Genomic DNA, 24695 nt, shown 5'->3' on the forward strand with positions numbered 1-24695 from the left:
CTAGTTAACTGAACTCTGCAGTTTGATGTATGCAGAACACACTCTATTGCAGCTGCAATCAAACTTGTCTCAACTCCATCGCAACTGCCTTTACTTCATTTTCAGTATGTTGTCTGCTTCATTTAACCACATGGAGCTTTCTTCCTCAATACCCATGTTGTCTTACTTGGGAATTTCTGGATCCCCAGCCTACCCCTGACTAATCCTTCTTCGCCCCGCATTACACATGACCTGGTGTTTGGTAGATATTTATTGCATCCGATAAAATCTGATTCCAAGGGGATCTTGGTGTGATAAATCACTCCTTTTACAAACTACTGTGGATTTAATATAACATAACGTGTATTTGTAAAGCGCACGTTCACAAAAAGATATCTTGGCCCTGAATACCAGATGCTTAGTGTTACCCAACTCAATGGTACTCATTTTATCAACCTCAGAAGGATGAAAGGCTTAGTGGACCCACCGGGATTCGAACCTGTGACCATGAGGTCAGACACAGGCCCCTACAGTGGACGCCTTAGTCCCCTAAACCACCAGAGCCAGCTAACATATGGATATGGTGCTTATTGAAACCAAAATCTGCATGTTCCAGTAATCACAATGTATTTTTTCAAGGTAAATTTCAGCAGGTCTGATCTGCTGAAATTTATCACAGGAAAATCTGTGGGGTGAGAAGCAAAACTTATAATTCCAATATTTGAAGTAAATACTTTCATCACCCATTGCTTAGATTTTAAAACGTATGTATATATATATATATATATAACATTATATGTTGGGAGGACCATCAATAAATTAAAAATAAGAATTTTACAACATCTGAGCGCCATAAAAAATAAAGACTTTACGTACCCGATGGCTAAGCACTTTCACGAATTCCAATCTAGTGACTGTAAACAATTGAAATACTCAGGAATCAAGATCGTTAAACTAAAAGAAAGAGGTGGCGATAGAACCCTCAACTTACGTAGAACTGAGTCTAGACTAATCTTAGCTATTGGTACCGAGAACCCGTCAGGATTTAACTTGGATGCTGAACTATATGTTCATTTGTAATGCAGAAGAAGTAAATAAGAAAGTAAAAACTGACTAGTCTCTACATGGCAGAAAAACTAGAATGTTGAAACAACATGGGAACTTTTGAATACAACTTAAAATAATATCATGTGCTGCTAGAACTATTTTCTGGAAAATAAGCAAACAGATGGGAATCCAAATAACGGGAACACTGTTTTCTCAGTAACATTAGCATGTAAACAATTATAATCTTTATTGAGGTCTTCAACACATGAACTGAAATTTTGAGGCATAGTGTTTTAAGATTTTAGAACATTCAACCATGATCTACAATCCTACCATCATTGAGATTTTTGATTAGCTATGTACTTTACAGCTACTTCCTTATGGAATATTGAGATTATGAATGCACTAGTCACTTTATAAGGCTTGTTTTAGAACTATACGAGTACTTAATGATTGTTGGACTCTTAAAAATGAGCTGAATAGTACTTTACTATTGTGGGTTCGATTTAATACAAGATTGTTATACCATCATGCGCTATGAGAACATGTGATCATTAAATCAGAACAGCTTCTGTTTAATGTATTCGACCTCATCTTGTATACTGAGAATTGTAGGAGAGTAGGATCTGCTTCACATGTTTACCCCCACTTTTTGCTGGTGTTTCACTGTTTTTCGACTTTAGTCTGGCTGAGACCCTGCTATTCAGGGCCCCAGCCTAGCTGCTTCCTCTCTAAATTGATTGCATGTACTTTAGGTACACCACAGATTGGATCCTGAGGTACCCTTGTGAGTCCCTAGTATATGGTATACTATGTACCCAGGGCATAGGTACCCCAGAGGCCTACCAGGGGCTGAAGCAGGTATTATGCCACCCCTGGAAAGCCATGCAAAATGACACCACAGGTCTGCTACTGCAGCCTGTGTAAGGTGGTGCATGCACCCCTTACGGATGTATAGGTTCACTATACCTCACCTATCACTGCACATACAAACCTATCAGTCACTCCTATGGCAGGCATTAACAATCCTGAAGGTAGACTGCTTGGTTATATGTGAGAGGGTGCCCAGGCATGAGCTGAGCCCTTCTGCAGCCTTCGGAATCTCTTCTCTGGGGTTGTCAGTGGTGCAGCCTGACCATATACTCTTAAGTGCATTATATCTTAAACGGTTAATGCTAACTTTGGACTGGCTGCACAGAAACATGTCGTGTTTGGTGTCAAACACCTTGGAATCATACCCCCACATCAGTTCTTGAGGTGAGGATATGATCCCACCCTTCTAGAGGGAGAGACATGGCATTACTGGTATACCCGGTGGAAATCTAATAGAGCCCTGGCATCACAAAATGGATGCTGCAGCCACAGACACAGGTCTGACCTCCTGCTACTGACCGAAACTCCAGCAGGAGAGGCCTGGACAATAGGTTTCCTGTCACAGGGAGGTGTAACCACCTCCCAGACAGGATTATGAGTATTGGGGCTGGGTGGAAGCACTCTCTGAGTGCTTTGAAGTCCTGCACTGGGGGCACATGTGGTGTCCCTGTGCATAGTCCAGCTCAAACCGGTTCAGGGGCTTCCAGCCCCTGCTCTGGCGCGAAACTGGACAAAGGAAATGGGTGTAGCCACCCCTCTTTCCAAACCTTCCCATAGGTGGGTCCCTAGAGCTAGTCCAACCCCTTCCTTAGGTATAAGTAAGTAACCTCTGTAACCAGAACTTTAGATATCCCTGGACGAATCTCTGAAGCTGAATCCTGGAACTTCGACGCTCTACTAAAGACTAGAGGACTGAAGAAATCTCCCTCGGGGTCAAGGAGTGACTCCCCTGCTTGGCAGGCACCAACGAAGCATTTTGGTGGTCTGCATTTCCGAAGCGCCCGCCGGACTCCGAAGTATTTGCAGCCAATGCAGAGGATTTCCAGACATCTCAGAGGCCGACCCGAGTCCCCAGCAAAGCTGAGACCCGCAGCCCTCATGAGTAGCATGGAACCGGAACTCCTGGTCACCGTGCACTTTTGCAAGTGCATTGACTTCTCGACGTCTCTTGAAGTTGTGCTTGGGGTACTTGTAGCCCCCACCTCGAGCAGAAGATCCACCGAAGATTGTTGGCCTAGTCACCCCGAGTGACCCGTGGGCCGCCATTTTGCCTTTCCTCTCGAAGTCCCTTCGCGATCCCTGGTCCGTCAACTGGTGGGTCCCTGAGAGGGTAACTTTGATTTTCCTTGGGCCTCCCTGGCTACTCTAGACGTGCCCTGACTCCCAACCAAGTGGTGAGTCCCACAGACCTTGCTGGTCTGCACCAAACCATCTTTCTCCTTTCTGCGTGGGTTTCTGTTGCCAAGGCTTGTTGTGTCCAATCCGGGCACCGACGCTGCAGCACTCGATATCCTTCGTGGGACAGCTCGAATCCAGCTCCTGGTCGTTCGACGCCTCCTGGTCCTCGTGGCTGAAAAGTCAAGCTTCACCTTCTTCACCTGAAATCACCCGACATCGGTGGGTATCTGCCTATCGCCTTCCTGCTCACTGGCTAGTGACCCAGACTCTGTCCCCTCTGCTTTCAGGTTCTTCTCATCTTCGATCCAGGCTTGGATACTCTTCGGACACTTTGCATCTTCCCGGCAGCAGCACTTCTTTGCCAGCTCCCATTGAAATAGACGACGCGACCCGACACCATCTGACACCTATGCACCCGGCTTCCCTGGGTGAGGTAACACGAGTACTCCGGTGCTCCCGTGGGTGTTGGCCCTAGAACTTCCTAAGTCCCAAAGGTTTTGGTCCTGACTCAATTCTAAGTGTCCCTAATCTTTAAAAATCTACCCGCGACTTTCCCCATAGAAGCTAAAAGGAGCTCGCTGCTGTGTTCTCACACTGCACACGGCCCCCTTGGGTCCCCTGTGTCACTACCTTGGGTGGTTCCTTGGGGTCCCAGCGATTCTACAGGCTCTAGGCCTTGTGTCTAGTTAAGTCGTGGTTCTTATACCACTATTTTAGTATATGATTTGGCTCGTCCCTAGGGCCTGACGTGTATGTGTGCTATTTTACTGTCATATTTGAAGTGTAACTTATGTGTTTTGACCTCTAGCCTCATAAAGAGACTAGGAGGGTGTGTTTAGTAATACATACATATATTTTATATATATACCTGGTGTGGTTGTCTTTCATTTAGGCACTCAAGAGATTATAGACTGGTAAAACAAGCTGCTTTACATTCCTTCAAGACTTAGCCTGAAGGCTGCTCTCTATAGCTTTCAATAAAGGTTGTCTTTAACCTATAACCAATAAGGGGTTGTTTGGACTGGTACAGGGTGCCCACTATAATTAGTGGAAAGCATATACCAGGCCAACTTCTCACAAGAATAACATAATATTATAAATTTATAATTCAGTTGACTCCATTTAGAAGTGCAATATACCTTTTCCAGAATCAACTCGCACTTTAGAAGTAAACTAAATTAATTTATAGATTGCCTCGAAACACAAATCATGGCTCATTGTTTTTATCAAATCTTTTTTTTAAAAACAGGATTGATTACTTGTCTAGTCTGTCTTCACTTTAGAATATGGGTAATTGCACTAGCACTTTAAAAAGGCACTCTCGGCGCGGGGACTCTATGTTCCAGTAGAAGGCTGAGCGCTGAAACGCGTAGAACTGTCCTCTACCGTTATGTTTGCACTTTGGTCTTAATAAAGCACTAACCTTTGGAATACCGGTGTGGTGCTGTGATCCTTCGCCGAAATTACGGGATTGGGAAGGAGGTCTTGGAGGAAATATATATATATTTCAAACATTCCTTAACCTCCAGAGACGGCGATAAAGAACGAGCGAACTCCTCTTTGTGGCAATAAAGAATCTCTTTATTTCTCTCTTCTGCCTACCATGACGCGTTTCGACCGATAAAACGGCCTTGATCACATACCCATCATATATTCCGTTGCCCGAAGCCCACCACCGACACAACTGCTGGTTACCAAGGGTGCCTTGTCTTGATTCCTCCTCGTGCATCTTTCTTTCAAATCCCTTCTCTTTGTGGGAAAGGGGGAATCCAGCAATTTTGACACCCCAAAGTGTTTCTACACAGAAGGCCCACAGTTTGATGAATCGGAAACTGTGTTAAACCTCATTTTCATAAGGCAATGTGTCCCCGAGTTAAGGCAGCGTCCAACACAACAAATAACAGCAAAATATACAATTAGTAAAAGCGCCAATTCAATATTGAGCTCTAGATTGGAGGAATATTTTAAATGTTTTAGTACATAATTAAAAAATAAGACTGTACAGATTTAATGCCAATGAAGGCTCTTAGTAAATAATGCATAGAAGTGCAAAATCAAAAATATTTCAAGTCCCAAAGGGCAGTAAAATCAATAGAGATACAGGCTGCTTTCTTAGTAGAATAGGAGAATTATCTGGCTCACTCCTTAAATAGACCGTTTTTATACATTATTTTCGCATATGAAATTAACAGAACTGCAGAATCATGGTGCTGTGACCAATAGCATAATTACGTTAGCAAATCAGACTATAGGAATAATAAACGTCATGATCCTCTTGTGTATGTTATTTCGGATTGTTACTTTATTTGCCTTCCAGTATTATTGTGATTGTTAAGCGCTCTGATATCCCTCGGGATCTTGTTCGCGCTATATAAAACTTTATATAAATAAATAAATATTGCCTTAATACCTAAACACTATCACGCTACATGCATAATTATTCTGCCTTCTCTATGCTAATGCGATCCGGAGATGGTGGTAAATCCTAGACATATGAACAGCAAACTATTATGAATTAATAGGGTACAGTGAACTAATGGAAGGAACTTGAGAATGTTTCTAAAGTTCATGGCTGAGCTGGGGAAAGTTCAATGAAGACAGCATGAACAACAACAGTGGAAATAAACCAACATGAGCTCTGTTTGAATGTGTGCTGCAGAAATAATAAATAGCAAGAGGTGCAGGGGGATACAAGAGGTGTAATAAGGGTGACATCCATTTTGATTAATATGGCTGCTAGGCCCACATTGAGGTCTACCTAACAAGAGTCAGGAAAACACACTGCTACAACACATAAGGAAATAGTTTCAAAAGCAACAGTACTATATCAAAGTGTATATATTTATATCTGCACTTTGCTGAACAAAAATATAAATGCACAAAAATCCTTAACTTCATTTTATCTAAATATTATAGGTCCTTTTTCATACCTATGTTCTCCCTTTGTCACTGTTTTACTAGCTTTTTCTACCTCATTTCTTTCTTTTCTGCATTTCTCTTGCAGTGGGGAAAAGTCTGTGTAGTATTGTAGTACATGACAATATATAAGTAATGCAGCAATGTGTCTTTAAGAATCTGTGTACATTTCAATTGTGGTTGACATCACTTGGTTCTGGAATGTAAACTGAATAGTCAGATTCCTGTTGGATGTTACTGTGATCAGTCTTTGGGTCTTGTTCCTGAATAAAACTTCATTTCCCTTAATCTACATGACTCTTCTTGGATTACTTCTTGATATTCCTTACTACATTAATTGGCGACGAGGGTGGGATAGTATTGTAGTACTACAGTCTGAAGGCTGAAATAAGTCCTGGTTTTCAAAACAGAGTTCCTGTGCCCACCGCCTGCAAATACCAGCACAAATTAAACATTAACCATCTTCCTATGCACCAGCCCATTCCCTTGGAGTCATCTTATTTTTTGTTTTTTCCTCTCATTTCTTTGTGCATAGACCCAAAACGCCTACCCATTCCCCTCATTTGAACCCCTCTCCCAGGTGGCACAAGTGATTGCTTTTCCTATTCTTGGTGTTGGATTGACCTATGCTGAATGGTGCTCAACCCAGCTAAATCCGAAAATATTTAAGTTGCCTTGTCTCCAGCTTGAAAAATATCTCTGCCCCAGCATGATTCCATCATTTCCCTCCAGACTTCATCATAGAAGCCTTTTTCTTATCAACTGTAAGTGAGTGCTAGGATTTCCAAGTTACTCCATATCACCTGGACACCATACTTCCAAACCTGGGGTTTCCTTTCTTTTTCAAATAGTTGTTTACCTGTGTTAGTACAGTTAGTGGATTTGAATCAAACCTGGACTTCACACCCAAGAATGCAGTAATTAGTCACAAAAAAGCCAAAATCTATCCATAGTTTTGCTGCCTACCTTAAGTAACTAATCTTCCAATACACTTAATAATAGCGCCTCTGTTGTAATGACGGCAAATCGTATAATAGTGCGTAGCAGTTTATTAGCAGCCCCAAGGCACAACTGCTCACCATCCAGGCCTCCTCCAACTCCCAGTCACTTAGTTACCAATCAGAATGTGGAAGTCTGTGATGCAAAGCTTTGACATCACAATACACCTCATCCAAGAACACCATCTGCTCTTAAGCCCTACAAGACCTCAACACCACCGTGCCACCTTCACCACCAGCCAGATTCTACCATTTACACACACTATTTAATTGTAATTGCCTCATTCTTGAGCTTGCTAGATACTGAAACCTTAGAGTTGTTGGTTTTTCACTTCTGAGTCAGCAAATTTGCGTTTTTTAATAGAGGGGGTGACTATACATTTTTATGGTCTGGGCTGACAGCCTAACTATCACCAGACAATTATGTGAGAATCACCAGAAGAGGAGCTTTGTCTCCGCTCACATGTTGAGCCGAGACAAAGTTGATTAGACATGTTTTGATTGGACAGAAGTTGTAATCTTCCACAAAAAACGTGTTTGCACTCCCACACATCCGTGATCAGCAGTTATGCTATTACAGTGTCTTAGAAAACTAGATATTGATGGTGTTTTTTTCTGGCATTAGCACAGATGGAGGGCAGTCATTAACCTATATGGAGTTTTAGGTCTGGCTTGACAGTGGAATTGGCACCTATCCTACACCAATATTATTTATACAGTTATTTGCTTCCAAGCAAATTCATATCCATTCCTATGCTATTGACTTGTAATGCTTCACATTATAATACATCATTTCTTTAAAACCAGGCCTATTGGCATTGCAAATGCTTGTGTTAAGATGATATGGAACCTTCATGGCTTGCAACGAGGCACTGATGACTGCCTGTATAGATCCTCCTATGGCAGGAAGTGGGATTTACGGAATGAATTTAGGGCAAGAATCCCCTGGTGAGGCAGATTAGAGACGGATTAACTGTTGGGTGATGTGTTTAAAGGGTCAGGGGTTATAAAAGTACAATATTTAGCATCCCAAGCATCTAGAGAAGAGCAAATTAAATTGAATCCTGGAGAATATAGCCAGATGTAAAAATAATGGGCATATATATAATGTATTGGGCAAAGGCTGTAAAACACCTGAGATCTTAATGGATTATTGAACCTGTTTCACGTATTAAATGGCCAGCTGACAGGTGATACCCATCAGAAGTACAATAGCAGAGTCTGTTTACACTCTACACCAGAAAATAAACGTTTGGATGATCCGAATTGAGAGCCGAAGTCTCCTGGAACTTAAATATGTTTGCCATAATGGATAACAGTAAACCGTATACTGATTTAGGTGCCTCGTGTGGGGTATAAAGTGCTACATAAATGCTATTACATTGTACAATTAATATATTCACAAAAAGGCTGCAAAAAGATCGAATAACGCGAACAAAATAAATATCCAAATGTCCCCCATTTAAAAAAAAAAAAGTCCCACGTCCATCCATAACCAAATATTAAGATGGTATATAAATATAGAGTAAATCTAAATACACAAATAATACATTGCATTAATGAAAGCCTTAAAGGTACAATACAAGGTCACAAACGTTGTTCTCTGTGACACGTTCAAAAGAAGTAACAATTCTGAGCACTGAATGTCTCAATAAAGGCACCACAAGAAGTCAAAATAATCTAATTTAAGAAGAAGAAAAACACTTTTAGTTTAGCCCCTGTGCCCATCACCTATAAATACCAGCACAAATTAAACACTAGCCATCTTCCTATGCACCTCCACTCATTTGGTGTCATCTCATTTAGTTTTTTTGCAGTGACTAGTTACTCAAAAGCCATATTCCATCCATAGTTTTGTCACCTACCGTAAGCAATTAATCTTCCAAAACACTTCTCAATAGCCCCTCTGTTGTAATGCCGGCAAACCGTATAGTAGTGCGTAGCAGTTTATTAGCAGCCCCAAGGCACAACTGCTCACCACCCAGTCCTCCTCCAACTCCCAGTCACTTAGTTACCAATCAGAATGTGGAAGTCTGTGATGCAAAGCTTTTGACATCACAATACACCACATCCCACCTAACACCATCTAGCATCAAGCTCTACAAGGCCTCACCAGCTCCTTGACACCCGTCAGTCTCCTACCATTTACACACACCATTTGATTGCAATATCCTTATTTTTAGCGAGCTAGAAACCAAAATCTAAGATGCAATAGTTTTCCAATCCAGAGTCATGAAGCACAAGTTTTTCACAAAAGAGTTGACTATGCGTTTTATTGGTGTGGATTGACAGGCAGATTGGGTAGAAAATGTGTACTTCCACACAAAGCGCTTACCCGCCACACAGCTGTGATCATTTTGTGTATATATCCAGCTGCCTAAGCTTGAACTTTCAGGGGCACAAACATGACACTGTAATGTTTAATTAAAGTGTGTTAGATAACTAGATAGTTTATGGTGCTTTCTATGGCAGCAGAACACATGGGAGGATGGTAGTCATTGACAACTGTTTGTTTAGATACTTCTATTTCAGGAAGAGGGACTTTCCGGATGAATTTAGGGATGCCTTGATTAAGCAGATTAACCACAGGGGTCTTCGGGTGGGGGTTAGGAGGAGGTTACAAAAGTACAATGTTTAGCATCCCAAACAAATAGAGGACAGCCACTAAATTGACGAATCATGGAGAATATAAACAGATTTAAAAAATAATGGGCATATATGCAGAGGCGCAACTAGAGCCAAATTTCGGGGGGGGGGGCTGAGCAAAAATTTCGGGGGGGGCTGAACTTTAAGCAATAGGCAGAGTGGAGCTGCAGGGGCTCTTAGAAGGGGTGAAACAACAGCGAGGCCTCATTAACATGCAAATGGTCTTTTAAAGACCTGTGAAGTGCTCGGGTGCGGCTGCTTTTTTGCCCGGGAAGCGGTCTCATCCCGGGCTGCCACACACGACGGGGGGGGCTGAAGCCCTTTGAGTCCAATGGGTGTTGCGCGCCTGCATATATGTATTGGGTCAAGGCTGTAAAACACTTGGGGGCTTATTTACGGGCCCCTTGCGCCACCCTTACGTCACTTTTCCCATGTTAAAAATGACGCAAAAGTGGCGCAAGGGGCTTGTAAATCTGCCCCTTGATAGCGAAGTGTATTTTTCACCCTGTTTCACGTATTCAACGGCCACCTACAGCCGACAGGTGATACCCATCAGAAGTAGATTATCAGATTCCATGTACGCTAAACACCAGAAAATAAATGTTTGGCTGAGCCTAATGAAGAGCCGAAGTCTCCCATGATGCATGACTGAACATCTCATGCTGATTTACACTACAAGCGCCACGTGTGGAGCATAAAGCGCCAAAGAAATACTATTAGATTGTACGTCTATTTCCCCGAAATGGCTGCAAGTAGATCGAATATCGCTGGAAAAAACACTATACCAAGGTCCTCCAATTTTTTTAATTATCCCAGGTGAGTATACATTAAGAGGGTAAATAGAAACGGCGTAAATATAAATACACGAATGATAAAATAATAAAATGCATTAACAGGCTAAGCGTGCCAGCCACCAATGGGGAAAGTGCAGTGCACGAGGCGAGCTCATCCGCATGTGGAAACATTTCTTGCAACGTAAATCAGTGCACATCCTTCCCTCCCGCAATACCTGGGGGAAGGGGGGCGTGGTCATACCTGGACAGGAGCCTGTTTAGGCATATTCCGCTGCCTGGTTTCCAAACCTCACGGGGAGCGGTGCGGCAGGTGTCTGCCTGTGCGAGGGCTCTGGGGGGCGGGTAGAGCGCCACAGACCACCCTCTTTGTCCCTCGCCTGGAGCACGGGACAGGCGGTGGGTCAGTGCTCAGCATCACAGGAAAGGAGCGGGATTTCTTCCAGTTCAGATTCCTGGATGCCGGCAGAGCGCCACCGAGACAGAAGAAGGACTGCAAGCCAAGAGCAACAGAGCACGCCAGCCATCTTGCATTAGAAACACATGGAAAACAATATGCAGGATATATTGGAAGGAAGGTCCCAATGCTTTAGACAAAAATACTCAATGCAAATATTCATATTTTACTACTAAAGCCACAGCTCTGTTGCCTTTTGACTAGGTTTGCTCTAAATAAATACCTCATATTGCTTTACTGTAAATATTTAATTCCAAAAATAAAGAAACAAATCACTTTAACAGTAGGATGGTCGTACTTTCCTAGTTCAACATTTCTAACAGGCTGGCAACAAAGTTGTTAAAAATAATGGTGTCCACCTCAGTAAAACGGTAATGAGCTCCCACTACCATTTAATGCTATTATCGTATTGAAAGTTATCATACCTGTTCATCGCCTGACGCCAAAAAGTGGGTGAAGACAGATTTAAGAGGGTGATCCCATTAACGTGTATTTATTTATTCCTGCGTTTTTATATAGCGTGAACTTTACCCAAAGGTGTCAGAGTGCTTTACAATCAAACCAGTTACAATACATAAATAAGGACTTCAGAGCAATGTTCTGTGTGCGGCAGTATAAGGTCTCTGTGTGCTGCAGCCAAGGCTATGTGGTCAAGAACCCAACCGCGTGTGTGGGTGCAGCGACAAATATCAGTGCAAATATCACTCAAACATTTGCTTAATAACGTGAAAAGACAGTGCATTTCTACACATACAGCACCACAAGAAGGGTCTTGTTGCATGTTTGCAACATACAACAAACGTAAAAAGGATACAGTATTGAAAAGTATATTCTCCATTAAAAGTCTTTTAATGTAACAATGTGTCCCTTACTATCACTTGTCAAATGTGAATGCTACATCCCTGAGCGGTGTCTGTGTTATTCAAGATTGCACCACAATGGAATCTGTGAAAATGCATTGTTGTGTCCTATCCTTAGCCAACCATAGAACATTCCTTTTATGCTTTTTATCTCCTGCTGCATATCTTGCATGCCTTTTGCAGCCCTGCCAAGCACCACGCATCAGGCATCAGACTAACGCATTTTAGTGTGGTGGTCTGCATCACCGCACTAAAATGCATTAATCACACATTTGGAGCGCTTTGACAACACCTGCGTGTTATGAGGGAGAAGCTGGAACTGCGGCTGCATAGTGCACGTCAAGTGCACTATTTCAGTAGATAACTGTGCTATATTCAAGCTGCCAGTTGGTGGTCTCATTGTGCAACATACTTTTGATCATCCGGATATTCTTCTGCTACCGACACTACTAGACCATTAGGTACAATCGAGAACAATGAAACAAATGGTAGCCATATCACCAGCATACTTCCGTCTTTTTCTACATCGCAGAGAGAAAATACTGGCTGTTGGATTGTAGAAAATGGTGCTTAAATTAAGCCCTGGGGTGACATTTGCAAACAAAGGCAGTGTTGCTGTAAAGAAAGTAAGATCGCTGCTATGCGGCGGCGAGGTTGAGACCCTAATCTCTTTCTGGACGTGTGGGCAGCCAGGGCCTGGCTGCGGGCTTGGAGGACACTTGCGCCTGTCTGAAAGGGTAGTTAGTAACCTGGTAGTGATGTACCACTGGAGGGATCATGCGGCAAATACGTGACAGGTAGCACTGCAGGAGAGGGACCCCTCTGCTGTGCGGGATGTGGTGGCCTGTCGCTTGGGGATGCTCAGTGAGTGAAGGGTCCCGGGTCCACTGGGGCCTCCCCCGACCACGCACTTGGTGTGAGTTACAATGGAAGGACCCATCAAACATTCCACTCACCTCCTGGGCGCAGTACCCAATACGGCTTAGCTCTCCGCTCATTTGCAGCAACGCTGTTTCCGGGAACACTCAGCTGCGGAACTCCCTTTTGTTTGGGGACAATTTGAGTTGCCCATTGTCTGGACCACCTGGGGAACTGACAGTTTTTGGAATGAGCTATTGCCTAATAGCCTCTCAGTGAGAGAGCAACAAGGAGTGCAGGGCTATTTTTCCTCAGGAAGAAGAAAATCATACAAGGAGGAGAGCAAGAGGAGCGTGGGGTGGGAGAGTTTAAAGATAGCAGAAAGACAGGAGGGAGAAAGCAGCATGGAGCAGTTGGGGATTGCAGAGAAAAGCACAAGAGGGACAGAGAGCATCATGGAGAGCAGGAGTGTTTTGTAGATGGAGAAACACATAGAGTGGAAAGCAACATGGAGCAGGGAAGCATACAAGGGAAAGAGCAATACGGAGTGCAGGAGTTAGTGCCTCGGTGACTCAGCTTCAAAATGTGCTTTTAAATTTCATTAATAGATCTTGCACACTGCAGTGGTGCCTGTCCGTCTACCTCATACCTTGATTTTGCTTGCAAGAAAGTGTCACTCATAGTCATTGAAATGGCACTCATAATACACTGAAATTAAGAAAATGTTACACCTAGCAATCTGAAACCTTGGTAACTATGCATTTGTTAATAAAGCATGGCAGATTATGTGCCTTCTTGAAAGTTTTCATGTTAATTTCAGCGCCCGTCTTGCCTATACACGGTGCTGTAATTAACCTGAATACTTTCAAAAAGGCACCTAATATACACCGCTCTGTCAATAGGTTGACCATATGTCACGGATTTGCCGGGACAGTCCCGGTTTTTCACCACCTGTCCCGGTAGATTTCGGTAAATTTAGGTCATGTCCTGGTTTTTAGAGCAGGTCGACTGAAAACGGTTGGAGCTGCCTTTTTATGTTTTCCAAAGCAGGGATAGTTAGCAGCTGTTATAAAAAATCCATTCAATTAACTGGCATAATACTGGCTTTAAAACCTTTATTTTATCTAGGTTTTACTGCCTCTTCTGTAATTCTATGCAGATGAGCACTGGCATTCTGCGCGCTCCATTGAAGTAAAAATTGTAGTCCCTCTTCTGTTTGTGTGAAATGTCTCAGTTTTTGGCTTTAAAATTCTGGTCACCCTATCAATCAACAAAAGGCAAGCAGCAAGCCTAACAGCACGACATGTGCTTTCACATTCACTAATATGTATTGGGGATTGTGAAACTACAAGTCGTGCTGTTGGGCTTGCTACGTGTCTTTTGTAAATAGAGCGCAGCAGATTGCGCGCCTTTTTTAAAGTGTTCATGTTAATTGCAGGGCCCGACATGCTTACACTTGGGGATGCATTTAACATGAAAACTTTCAAAAAGGCACATAAACTGCCACGCTCAGTTAAGATAAGGCATGCAACAAGCCCCGCAGCACGACATGTGCTTTCACAATCACAAATATATGTTAATGATTGTGAAAGCACACGTCGTGCTTTTAGGCTTGCTGCGTGCCTTTTCCTAATAGAGTGTGGAGGGGGGCAGATTGTCTGCTTTTCTTCAAGTATTCATGTTAATTGCAGCATCCATCATGCTTCTACCCGGCGCTGCGTTTTTTTTTTGGAAAATATCTTTATTGAGCACTGCAGATGATTCACAAGTGTACACTACAAGTAATATGCGTTTTGAAGACTTAACAAAAGCGCAATTTGGCATAAGTCATATCCGCTTATCCTTACCATTTAGACTTGAAGCAATAGGAGCTTATAGGAAGTACAACAGTTCTTACAGCTGAAGTGCACAAATTGCAATCTTAGGCCGCTAGCATCGATTCTAATACATGCTATCCAGTGCAGTACCCATTTCACCCCCCCCCCTCACAAGAACCCTCCCTAAACAATACCCGAACAAAACAAGAAACCGAAATGCCGCTTTGTAGACTAAACACCACGCTGATGTACCTGCGTCCGGTGTGTGTCAGGCCTAAGAACCCCAATAAGGGGCATGCACCGAGGGGGAAGGAAGAAAGGGGGGACAGGGAAGCCAGAAGGGGAGCAAAGGGAAGGAGGGATGGATGGGGAGGTAGGGAGCAAGAAACCCATCCGGGGGAGAGGGAGGTGAAAGTGAAAGGGCAGCACTCCGGTAGAGCATGAACGGTCATGAGTCCGCCTCCCTCTACCCCACTGTACCACTCTCCTGCAAACTGTATTGTGATACTGCTGGGTCGACTTCCTGCGTTTAACATGAATACTTGCCTCTCGTGGTGTGTGTGCGCTTCAAACAAGACACAGCGTGCTAGGATACACATAGGTGCGCGCGCGTACCTTACAGGAAACAGTACTTCAGAGTACACGAATTACATAAAAGATACAAAACAGATAAGCTCTAAACTCACATAAGAAAGGTAGTAAGTACATATGTCTACTACAGATACTATTGGTTAGAGTCACATATATACAAGTTGCAAATTCACTCAAGATTACATCTTAAGAAAAGTTGAAGCGATTATGGTTTGACAAATATGTATTACATATTTACAGAGCATGATCTTCTCGCCATTGCTGGGGTTCTTGGGGTGCTCGTTCAGCCAGGCCTACAGGGTGCTGTTGCACTCACAGGCGGTGATCTAGGGCCCGGAGGGATCCCCGAGCTGGTGATGGCCATAGGCGTTGAAGGCTGGGTGGTAGTGGGCAAAGGCGGCGACCTGGAGCCCGGGGTTGTTCTTGAGCTCATGCTGGGCGCCAACTATGGGAAGTGGGGTAGCTCGGCGTTTTAGAGCATGAAGGCTCCATAGCCGGTGTAGGAGAGTTCGTAAATGGAGGAAAGGTAGTCATTAGTCCGGGGCTGTGGGAGAGAGACTGGAGTAGTGGGAGCCTGCCAGTCTTGGGCAGCGTGAACAAGGGGGGGGCGGGCAGGCAATAGTATCAGAGGCAGGAGAGACAGCCTTGATAAACTAGCCCGACCGTAGATGAGCTGCAGGGTCACCATTGGGAACACTGTTGGCTCCTTCAGTCGAGATACGTCAGTCTCCAAGATTGAGGAGGGCTATCGGGCTCACCTCTTGATCCTCCACCCCTTCCACTTTTCCACTTACTCGCCATCTTGTTGATCTGGGTGCTCTGAATGGGGTCAGATACCCTTCACGCTTGCCTCCCCATTGTCTCAATGCTTCTGTGACCCCGAGAATGGTCTACGACGCCCGGGCCAGCCCAGCATTGTGGGAGGCCGGCAGCAGAGGAGTAAATTGATACTTGTATAGCGCACTACTCACCCGCAAGGGTCTCAAGGCGCTTGTACGAATACCGCTGTGGAACCCATCCTGGCTTTCCCTGTGAGGCGTCCACTCCTGGGCACCCCCAAGGTGGAGCCCAGGCATCCTTAGCGTTGTGGGGGCCGTTGTGGAGATTAAGCAAGCTATTGCCCAGAGTTGCAGAGTGGGACTCCATGATTAGAATGGCACCAATGCGAGAATTTTCAGGTCCGTGGAATTTTTGAGCCCAAGATCCGCCGAGGCGGGAATTGAACCCTGGTCCCGGGCTAGACCTCTGCATCAGGGTCTGCCGCTCTAATCATTGAGCCACACTTCTCCACAGGAGTGCAGCGGCGGGAACACTATGGCCGCCCCACTTACTCCATCAAACGCTCCGGCAAGTCGTAGGTGGGCAGGGGAGAAACCGGTGAAGTGTCAGGGACTCAAGCTCGGGCCGCCATTCCCCCAAGAGGGAAAGGGCTGAAACGGGACAGCAGGGAAGGCTTGATAGGAGGTGTGGGGGACCTCCCCAGGGACCCACGCCGAATGGAGATCCCTGGCCCGAGAGTTCCTGGCGGGAGCTCCCTACCTGTCGGCCATCTTGGGGTGAATGCAGAATGAACACTCTGAATGTTGGTAACACTTGCGAACTGCAGGTGACTTTATAGGTAAAATTTATATAGCGCTTTCCATACTCCTGGTGCTTCCTAGGGTGGTTAATTAGGAATAGTGGTAAGACACCACAGACTTCAATTGACTATTTCAAATTTTTTGGTTGATCATGCTAGGTGCTAAATTCTGGGTGAAGATTAAACATCTTAAGTTAGCTGTTTTTGGAGGTGCATGAGGTAGTTTACACATACCCTTCAGTCAGTCAGTCAGTCAGTCATATACCCTTCATTTTATCCCCACATCTCCTAGACCTTTGTTCTTTTTTTTTACCTTTGGTTTGTGACCTCCCCAGCATACTAGACTGTAGCACTCTTTTAAAATGTTGTAATACTTGCCCCCACATTCTACAAACAAGCATTACAAGCAAGACCCACCATCTCTATGAGGTTTCTGTGAAGCAGGATGTCTTCCCAAATTAGGGCTGCCACCTGGCCTCTTTTTTTTTTACCGCAGCATTTTTAAGTCCCGTGAGATAATAATGTTAAGAAAAGCAGTGAAATCCAGCATTTTTACCCTTTTGAACTATAAACGTAAAACAACAAACACTTGACTAAATCCAAGTTTCCAAGTTTATTGAGAGTTCGAAATAAAAATGTCACCATCAAGATACATAAAACAATCACAATTAAAAAAATCCAAAACGGTTAGGCTAAAATATGCACAAGTTAAAACACTAATACATTATACATTTAAAAACATGTATATACAAAAATCGATTAAGTGTACATTAGCTCAACCACCCTATAGAACTTCAACCTGGCATGTTGCCTCAGCAGCTTTTGCCACATGACTAAGGGCCTGATTATGAGTTTGGCAACGAGGGAGCGGGCCGCCATGCCACTGCCCCGCTCCCACACCGCCAATCCTTACCGCAGGCTGCCCGCCAGATTACGAGTTACCTCGTGGTCTGGCAGGCGGCCCTTTGGAGTTCCCACGGCAGTGCCTATTAAAAAGATACCGCAATGGGAGCGCCAAAGCTTGTTCCTGCACGGCATGGACTGTGCAGTCCATGCTGTGCAGGTAAGGGGGTGCATGCGGACAGGGGGCATACCATGTGCCCCCCTGATGCAGCTAATGGCCCTGAGGTAACAGGGGGCCCTGTAGGGCCCCCTTTGTTTCCCCACCGCCACCATTACTTATGGTGGCTGATGGAGCGCGGTTCACCAACTCTGGTCACACACACACCTAATACCCTCCTGGGCCCAAACCACATTCACACAGTAAGCTAGTAAACCCCGCTGTCATCAATTTTGTGTAAAATACCTGTAACTTTGTTATTCACCATTACCAAGTCTTACCAATTTGATAATATAGTTTCCTTTCCTCAATGAATCAGGTTGCTGAGTTAGTTTAAGGTAGAATGACAATTACCTCTTTACTCTGAATAACCACAGACTCGAGAAGTTTTGAAAACCTTTATCTAAATGTGTGAGTCAAATTTCAATTACAGTAATCACCTTCATTCTCAGGAGGCGGAAATACACAAAATAATTTCATAGCAAATTAAAATGATCAATGATGACGGTACCTGAAAGGGAAGAAGGGGAAAAAGACAGCACAGACATAAAGGATAGATTTTCTAATTATATTTACCTATTGGTCAAGATGAACCCAACTCCGTAATGGGGGGCCAGAATAGAATCTCCAAAGCAGACCACAGGAAGAGAAACAGGCAGATTCAGATCTGGAAGGATATCTTCATCTAATGTACAACGCCAGCGTTGCACCCCTCTCTGGCACTACTCTCCTTGGGTGTCCCACTTCCGCGACCCCTCTAGGTGATCAGATTATCGATCGATATAGCAAACTCTCAGACAGAGTTTCTGGCAGCAACAGGGTCTGAGACAGTGTCTCGGACAAGAACTGAAGCAGCAAACGCGTTGGGTCAGTGACGAGTCGGAATGACAGATCTGAAAGTCGGACGAGGTCTCTAGCTATCTTACCTCAATTATACTGTTCTTGATTCGTGTACCACCCTCCAAGTATCAATTCTTATGTTATCCCTTATTCTGATTGGTTGGGATGAGGAGGTGAGTTCATCACGCCACTTAGAATTTAACATTTTCTCCATGAACCATTGTCTATGTGCCCGCCCCTTAATTTTCTTTTCCCATAGCTTTATTCCCACATGTATTTCACATTATTCAGTAAATTAAACATTTGATTCAACATTGTTGCTTTCGCAAGGGTCATTGGTTGAGTTTCCCATGCTTCTTCATTCAAGGTGTCCTTGGCTGAGTGACACGGGTACCGTCATTGTTTTCGGCCAATCTTTATGAGCATGAGTGTAGTAGGGATTCCAGTCACCCTCCGAGGCCCAAAAAGAACTATTAACAAAGTCAGTAAAAGACACATCAGAACACAGAAACAAATGATTTCACTGTATAGCACTTATCTCTACTCTATCCCCATTTACTTATTTAAATCTTTTGCATTAGTGTTTAATACGACTTACAAATTTTAGTTTATCAGCAGCAGGTGCATTTAGCATGTGAGTTCAAAGTGGCCATTTTTAGTGCCATTGCGCAGCTGCAAAAGTTTCCCACCAAAAGCGATAGTGTCATACTATGTAGATGCAGTTGAGGCATGCGCAATAGAAATCCCACGTTTTGTCGGCCATTTTAGGACACTCAAGTTAAGGGTTAGTAATGCACATAGAAAAGCTTCCCCTAGATAAAAATAATGTTCGTGATGTAGTGCGGTTTTAGTATTCACAATACAGATTGGTTACATTATTATATGTTATTTGAGAGGATTGTATCCAAGCAAGTTTCTGTTACGAATCCTTGCTCCATCATGGCCTCACCACCATAAAAACTCTGGCGGTGAGAAAACTCCATAGATGCTTGATGGTGCTGCAGCGGCACCGCCAAGCATATTGGAGCCTCTGACCACTTGTTGAGGCGGTCCTAAGGCGGTCCGACCACCATCGTTGTAATATGGCGGTCGGAGCACTGGTGCGTCGGTCCCCAACTGCCACCGCACCCCCACATACCGTTTGGCGGTCGATGGACCGCCAAATTTGTAATTAGGCCTTAAATCATTTATAATGTATGTTAGGGATGTGTAAATCGTTTTCAGAATGATTATTAGAGCAAACAGAGGAATTATTACCATGTTAGAAAATAATCCTGTCAAATTTACACAAATTCTTTTTTACCTCCAAGTTCTCCACTGTTCCACAAAAGCAAAACCTAAACAAATGGCTGGTATGTTTTCTAAGAAGGATGCTACTCTCGCTACAATTGCATTTGAAAACATGAGGAAAAATGAAGCACTTTCACTTCAAGTTTTGTCACAATACTGAGGAGCAGTATTTCTCTTCAGCATCACAACTAGCCCAAGTTGTAGAAACCCACACCTAGCAAACTCCATATCCATCCCAGTACTTCCCTGCCGGCTATCTGGCACAGCATGTGCTTTTTAATCTGTTCATTCATTCTCTGCCATTCTGCCTTTGAGCAAATCTTTTTTGAATTTCATCTATACTGTGGATAGGGTTCATGAATTATTGCATGTTAGACTTTACATTTCCCCCAAGTAAATTGAACTAAAATAAAAAGTGAATTGTAAACCTTATGTTAACTGGGGAGGTAAAATTGTATCAGTATGTTCACATATATATTTCTGAAGTTATAGATGCTTTGCATGGATAAATGTCTACACAACAATAGTACAAGAGCTAGTGCTCTCTTCAAAAAGGCTCACAAGATACCAGCCTGAGGTATGTCTATGGTACTTGTCTAAGGTCTATGGTGAATATTGTCTGGTCATCACATGCACTCATCCCCTTTCACAGTTCCTTTTAGACATTTATCCTCAAACAAAGCTACTGAATTGAAAAAACGCACAATTAATGTAGGGAAAATGTGGATTTACCCGAGCGGTGGGGAACCCAATACTCAGGATATAAAAACATTTGCATTTATTTTATAAAACACTCTGGCCAAATTCTAACCCTAATTTTAACCCTTTAGCCCTAAATAAAATGTAATGCATCTAAATTCAACATACTCCTAACTCAAACATTATTCTTAAATTAAATTAAATAGAAATAAACATATCATAAGAACATTATTTACCATATTCTAGCCTTAATACTAAACCTATCCCTTACTCTAACATAAAACAAAATTAAATTCATTAAAATTGAGTAACCTTATTCTAACCCTAATGCCACCCTACAATAAAATGTATTAACTCAATTAATTTTAATTAAGTCACTACTAACTCTATCTATAGCCTTACAAGAAATGAATTAATTTTATTTACTTTAAAAGAATACTTTTATTTAAACCCCAAAGCTAAATCTAAATGTACATTTTAACTAAATAAAATTAATACTATTTGTGGCAATAACCATAAATAAACAAATGTAAGTTAAATGAATTAAAATAAATGGTGACATTATTTTAATTTTAATGTTTAATTACATTTTCCATAATGGTTAAAGTCTTGATACCTTTGTAAAATGATTGTAAGTAGCAGTAAACTCAGTGTAATGGTCAGCAAAGCAATGGTGTCCAAGAAATGATAGAGGATCTTGTTCAATAATGTGGATTTTAAATGTAAATGTTTAGGCTTTGCAAATAATTGAGACCTTACTTTAATCACCCCCCTGATCTTGTCTCAAACCTCTTATCATAGCCAAATCTCTAACCATAACCTAACCCTTAACCATAATATACATTGTTACCCAACTTTCCACTGATCCAAACTGCCCCATTAATATCTTTAAGATATTTTCTAATTCTCACCCCAAATCTACTCTCACCATGACCCTCACTCGGATATGCTACGCTTACCCTAATACTATCTTTGCCCCTAAACCTTACTCTAACTGACCTAACCTGAACTCTTACACTTACCCTGACCGTTGCCTAATACAAAGTAGTAACGCTTACACTTACCCTAAATCTGACCCTTACTGTCTCCCCAACATTGGTGAATTTATTTTTCTATTACAATTTTTTCCAATTAAATGCTTGTTCAGGATAAATGTTTTGTATGAACATATATCAAATTAGCCAGCTTCTCTGTTTTTAATTCCCACTTTAAAAAGGCTGGAAAATGCTCGTGCATTTTATTGGATTAATGAATTCTGGCTCGATGTCTCTCCGAGGCCCTATTATTAACTTGGGTAAAGAAGAGCTAATCCACATTGCAGCCGAATTGGATCCAACCTCCTTCATGTAAACATGCATTGCCTCTGGGACACCTTAATTCCATCAGTTGTTACTAAAAACCTCATTTTAGTCTTAAACTCTGTCATGAGGCATATATCAAGCACAACAAAAACCATTAGGTTCTGCAGGGAAGATTCATGAAATCCACCCTCATCACACTCATCACTAGCCCTGCATCTGGCAGAATAAACCGCTGTACATACCGTTAGTATTATAAACTTTACCTCACAGGGCCGTTTAATCTTTGTAGGCACACATTCACCTCGGGAAACAACCTTTACAATGCAGTCATTACATCGCACTACCTTTACATAGCAGTCATTACATCTCAACATCCTTTACATCGCATGTCATTACAATGCAGCCATTACATTGCATGTCACTATAACGCATGTCATTACAATGCATGTCACTACAACGCAGGCATTACATCGCAAGTCATTACAATGCATACCATTACAACGCATAGTACCCTTACACTATCCAACACTTACCCTACTGTTGCACTCACTGGAGTTAGAATAGTAATTATTACCCCTTTACTATCCAACACTTACCTTAAATGTGATGTAATGGTATGCATTGTGGTATGCGTTGTAAAGGTATAATGCGATGTAATGGAATGCGTTGTAAAGGTAGTTTCTGAAAATCCGATGTAATGGCATGCGATGTAAAACAATGCATTGTAAAGGATGTTGCGATGTAAAAACTGCGTTGTAAAGACATGCATTGTAAATGTATGCGTTGTAACGTCATACATTCACTCACCTCACGTTACCAAATCCAAGCTGGCTGATTATCCATGACACACTGGTTCATCTAGAATCTACTCATGTTTGTATTTAAAGCTACCCATGGTATTGGCATCACCTATCACAAGCTCTGGCCAGATATGTTGCCATTCATAACTTAAGACCTTCCACCTTTAACCTTCTTGTGACCCCTAACTAGGGCCAACAAATTATTCAGAATTGGAGGACTGAATAATGCGGCATGGTTGACTTAATTAAGTGGTTATGAAAGGCAAATTATGAGTCATGATGCAACACATTCTGCGTGAATACTATTCCGCTTTTTTGTCACTTAAACACACATTAATACTGTCTGACCAAATGTTTAGTCTCGTTAGTACTCCTTTATCGCATCACCAGAATACAGCAATGACTAGCTGAAATATGATTAGTTAAGATTTGTAACGGGCCTTGCAGTGTGGGGCATGATATGTGGCATTTTCTAAAGTCTTTTTTGATCCATTTGGGCTCGATATAAAACATTTTTGTTAGCATATGAAAACTACGCAGCACATGGATTATGTGGTTAGTGTAGTAAAGCCATAATTATGCGAAAAGGCTGCAGTCTGAAAATTTAACTATTTTGGAGGCATCGTTCCTAATGCACTCCATACTGCATTTTTTTTACGTGTTTACCTTTTCCTTCTGCTTGTACAGCCTGGCAATCAGCTCTCTAGCACAATTCAAGAAAGACATGAAGACTCAATTGATACCTCTCAATGCCCTACAGACTAACTTTCTCCTCTTTTCCGTCTGCACATCTGCAACAGTATGCAAGCTGTATTAATGTACACCATTAATTTGTTTAAACGTCAGGATGGGCTGATGGACAATGGAGAAACAGCGGCCCTCATCCTCCTAGACCTCTCCGCGGCTTTCGACACGGTCTGCCACCGCACCCTAGTACGGCGCCTCAGCAACGTCGGAATCCAGGACAAGGCGCTAGAATGGATCATCTCCTTCCTCGGCGGTAGAACACAGAGAGTCCGCCTACCACCATACAAGTCAGAGGCCTCCGAAGTCATCTGCGGCGTCCCCCAAGGATCTTCTCTGAGCCCCACCCTCTTCAACGTCTACATGAGCCCCCTCGCGGCCATCGTACGCAAACACAACCTCAGCATAATCTCCTACGCCGACGACACCCAGCTGATCCTCTCCCTGACCAACGACCCCGCCGCCGCCAAAGCCAACCTACAAGAAGGGATGAAAGAGGTAGCCGAGTGGATGACGACCAGCCGCCTGAAGCTGAACTCAGACAAGACGGAGGTCCTCATCCTGGGCTCCTCACCCTCCGCCTGGGACGACTCCTGGTGGCCTCCCGCCCTGGGCACCGCACCCAAACCGACAGACCATGCACGCAACCTGGGCTTCATCCTGGACTCCTCCCTCTCCATGACCAGGCAAGTCAACGCCGTCTCCTCGTCATGCTTCAACATCCTACGCATGCTACGGAAGATCTTCTGGTGGATCCCCACAGAGACCAGGAAGACCGTCACCCAGGCCCTCGTCACCAGCCGACTGGACTACGGCAACGCCCTCTACGCCGGCACCACCGCCAAGCTCCAGAAGAGACTCCAGCGGATCCAAAACGCCTCAGCCAGACTCATCCTCGACATCCCACGAACCAGCCACATCTCCGGACATCTGAGAGACCTCCACTGGCTCCCCGTCAGCAAGAGAGTCACCTTCCGCCTCCTCACCCACGCACACAAAGCCCTACACGACCAAGGCCCGAGCTACCTCAACAGCCGAGTCAACTTCTACGCTCCCAAACGCCACCTCCGATCTGCCAGCCACGCCCTCGCCGCCGTCCCCCGCATCCGAAGAGCGACTACAGGAGGAAGGTCCTTCTCCTACCTGGCCGC

General features: G+C 43.5%; 1 protein-coding gene across 1 annotated transcript in view; it reads right to left on the reverse strand.

Annotated features, from left to right (window-relative positions):
• Positions 1-11085, reverse strand: part of LOC146772570 (uncharacterized) — a 35890-nt gene extending 24805 nt beyond the window's left edge. The window contains exon 1 of the mRNA XM_085639601.1: positions 10893-11085. Coding sequence (XP_085495727.1) covers positions 10893-10916 — 24 coding nt within the window. The 5' untranslated portion in view covers positions 10917-11085. The remainder of the gene's footprint in view (positions 1-10892) is intronic.
• Positions 11086-24695: the final 13610 nt, after the last annotated feature.

The sequence above is a fragment of the Triturus cristatus genome, chromosome 12 (assembly GCF_964204655.1).
Source record: "Triturus cristatus chromosome 12, aTriCri1.1, whole genome shotgun sequence".
In the NCBI taxonomy this organism is placed as follows: Eukaryota; Metazoa; Chordata; class Amphibia; order Caudata; family Salamandridae; genus Triturus; species Triturus cristatus.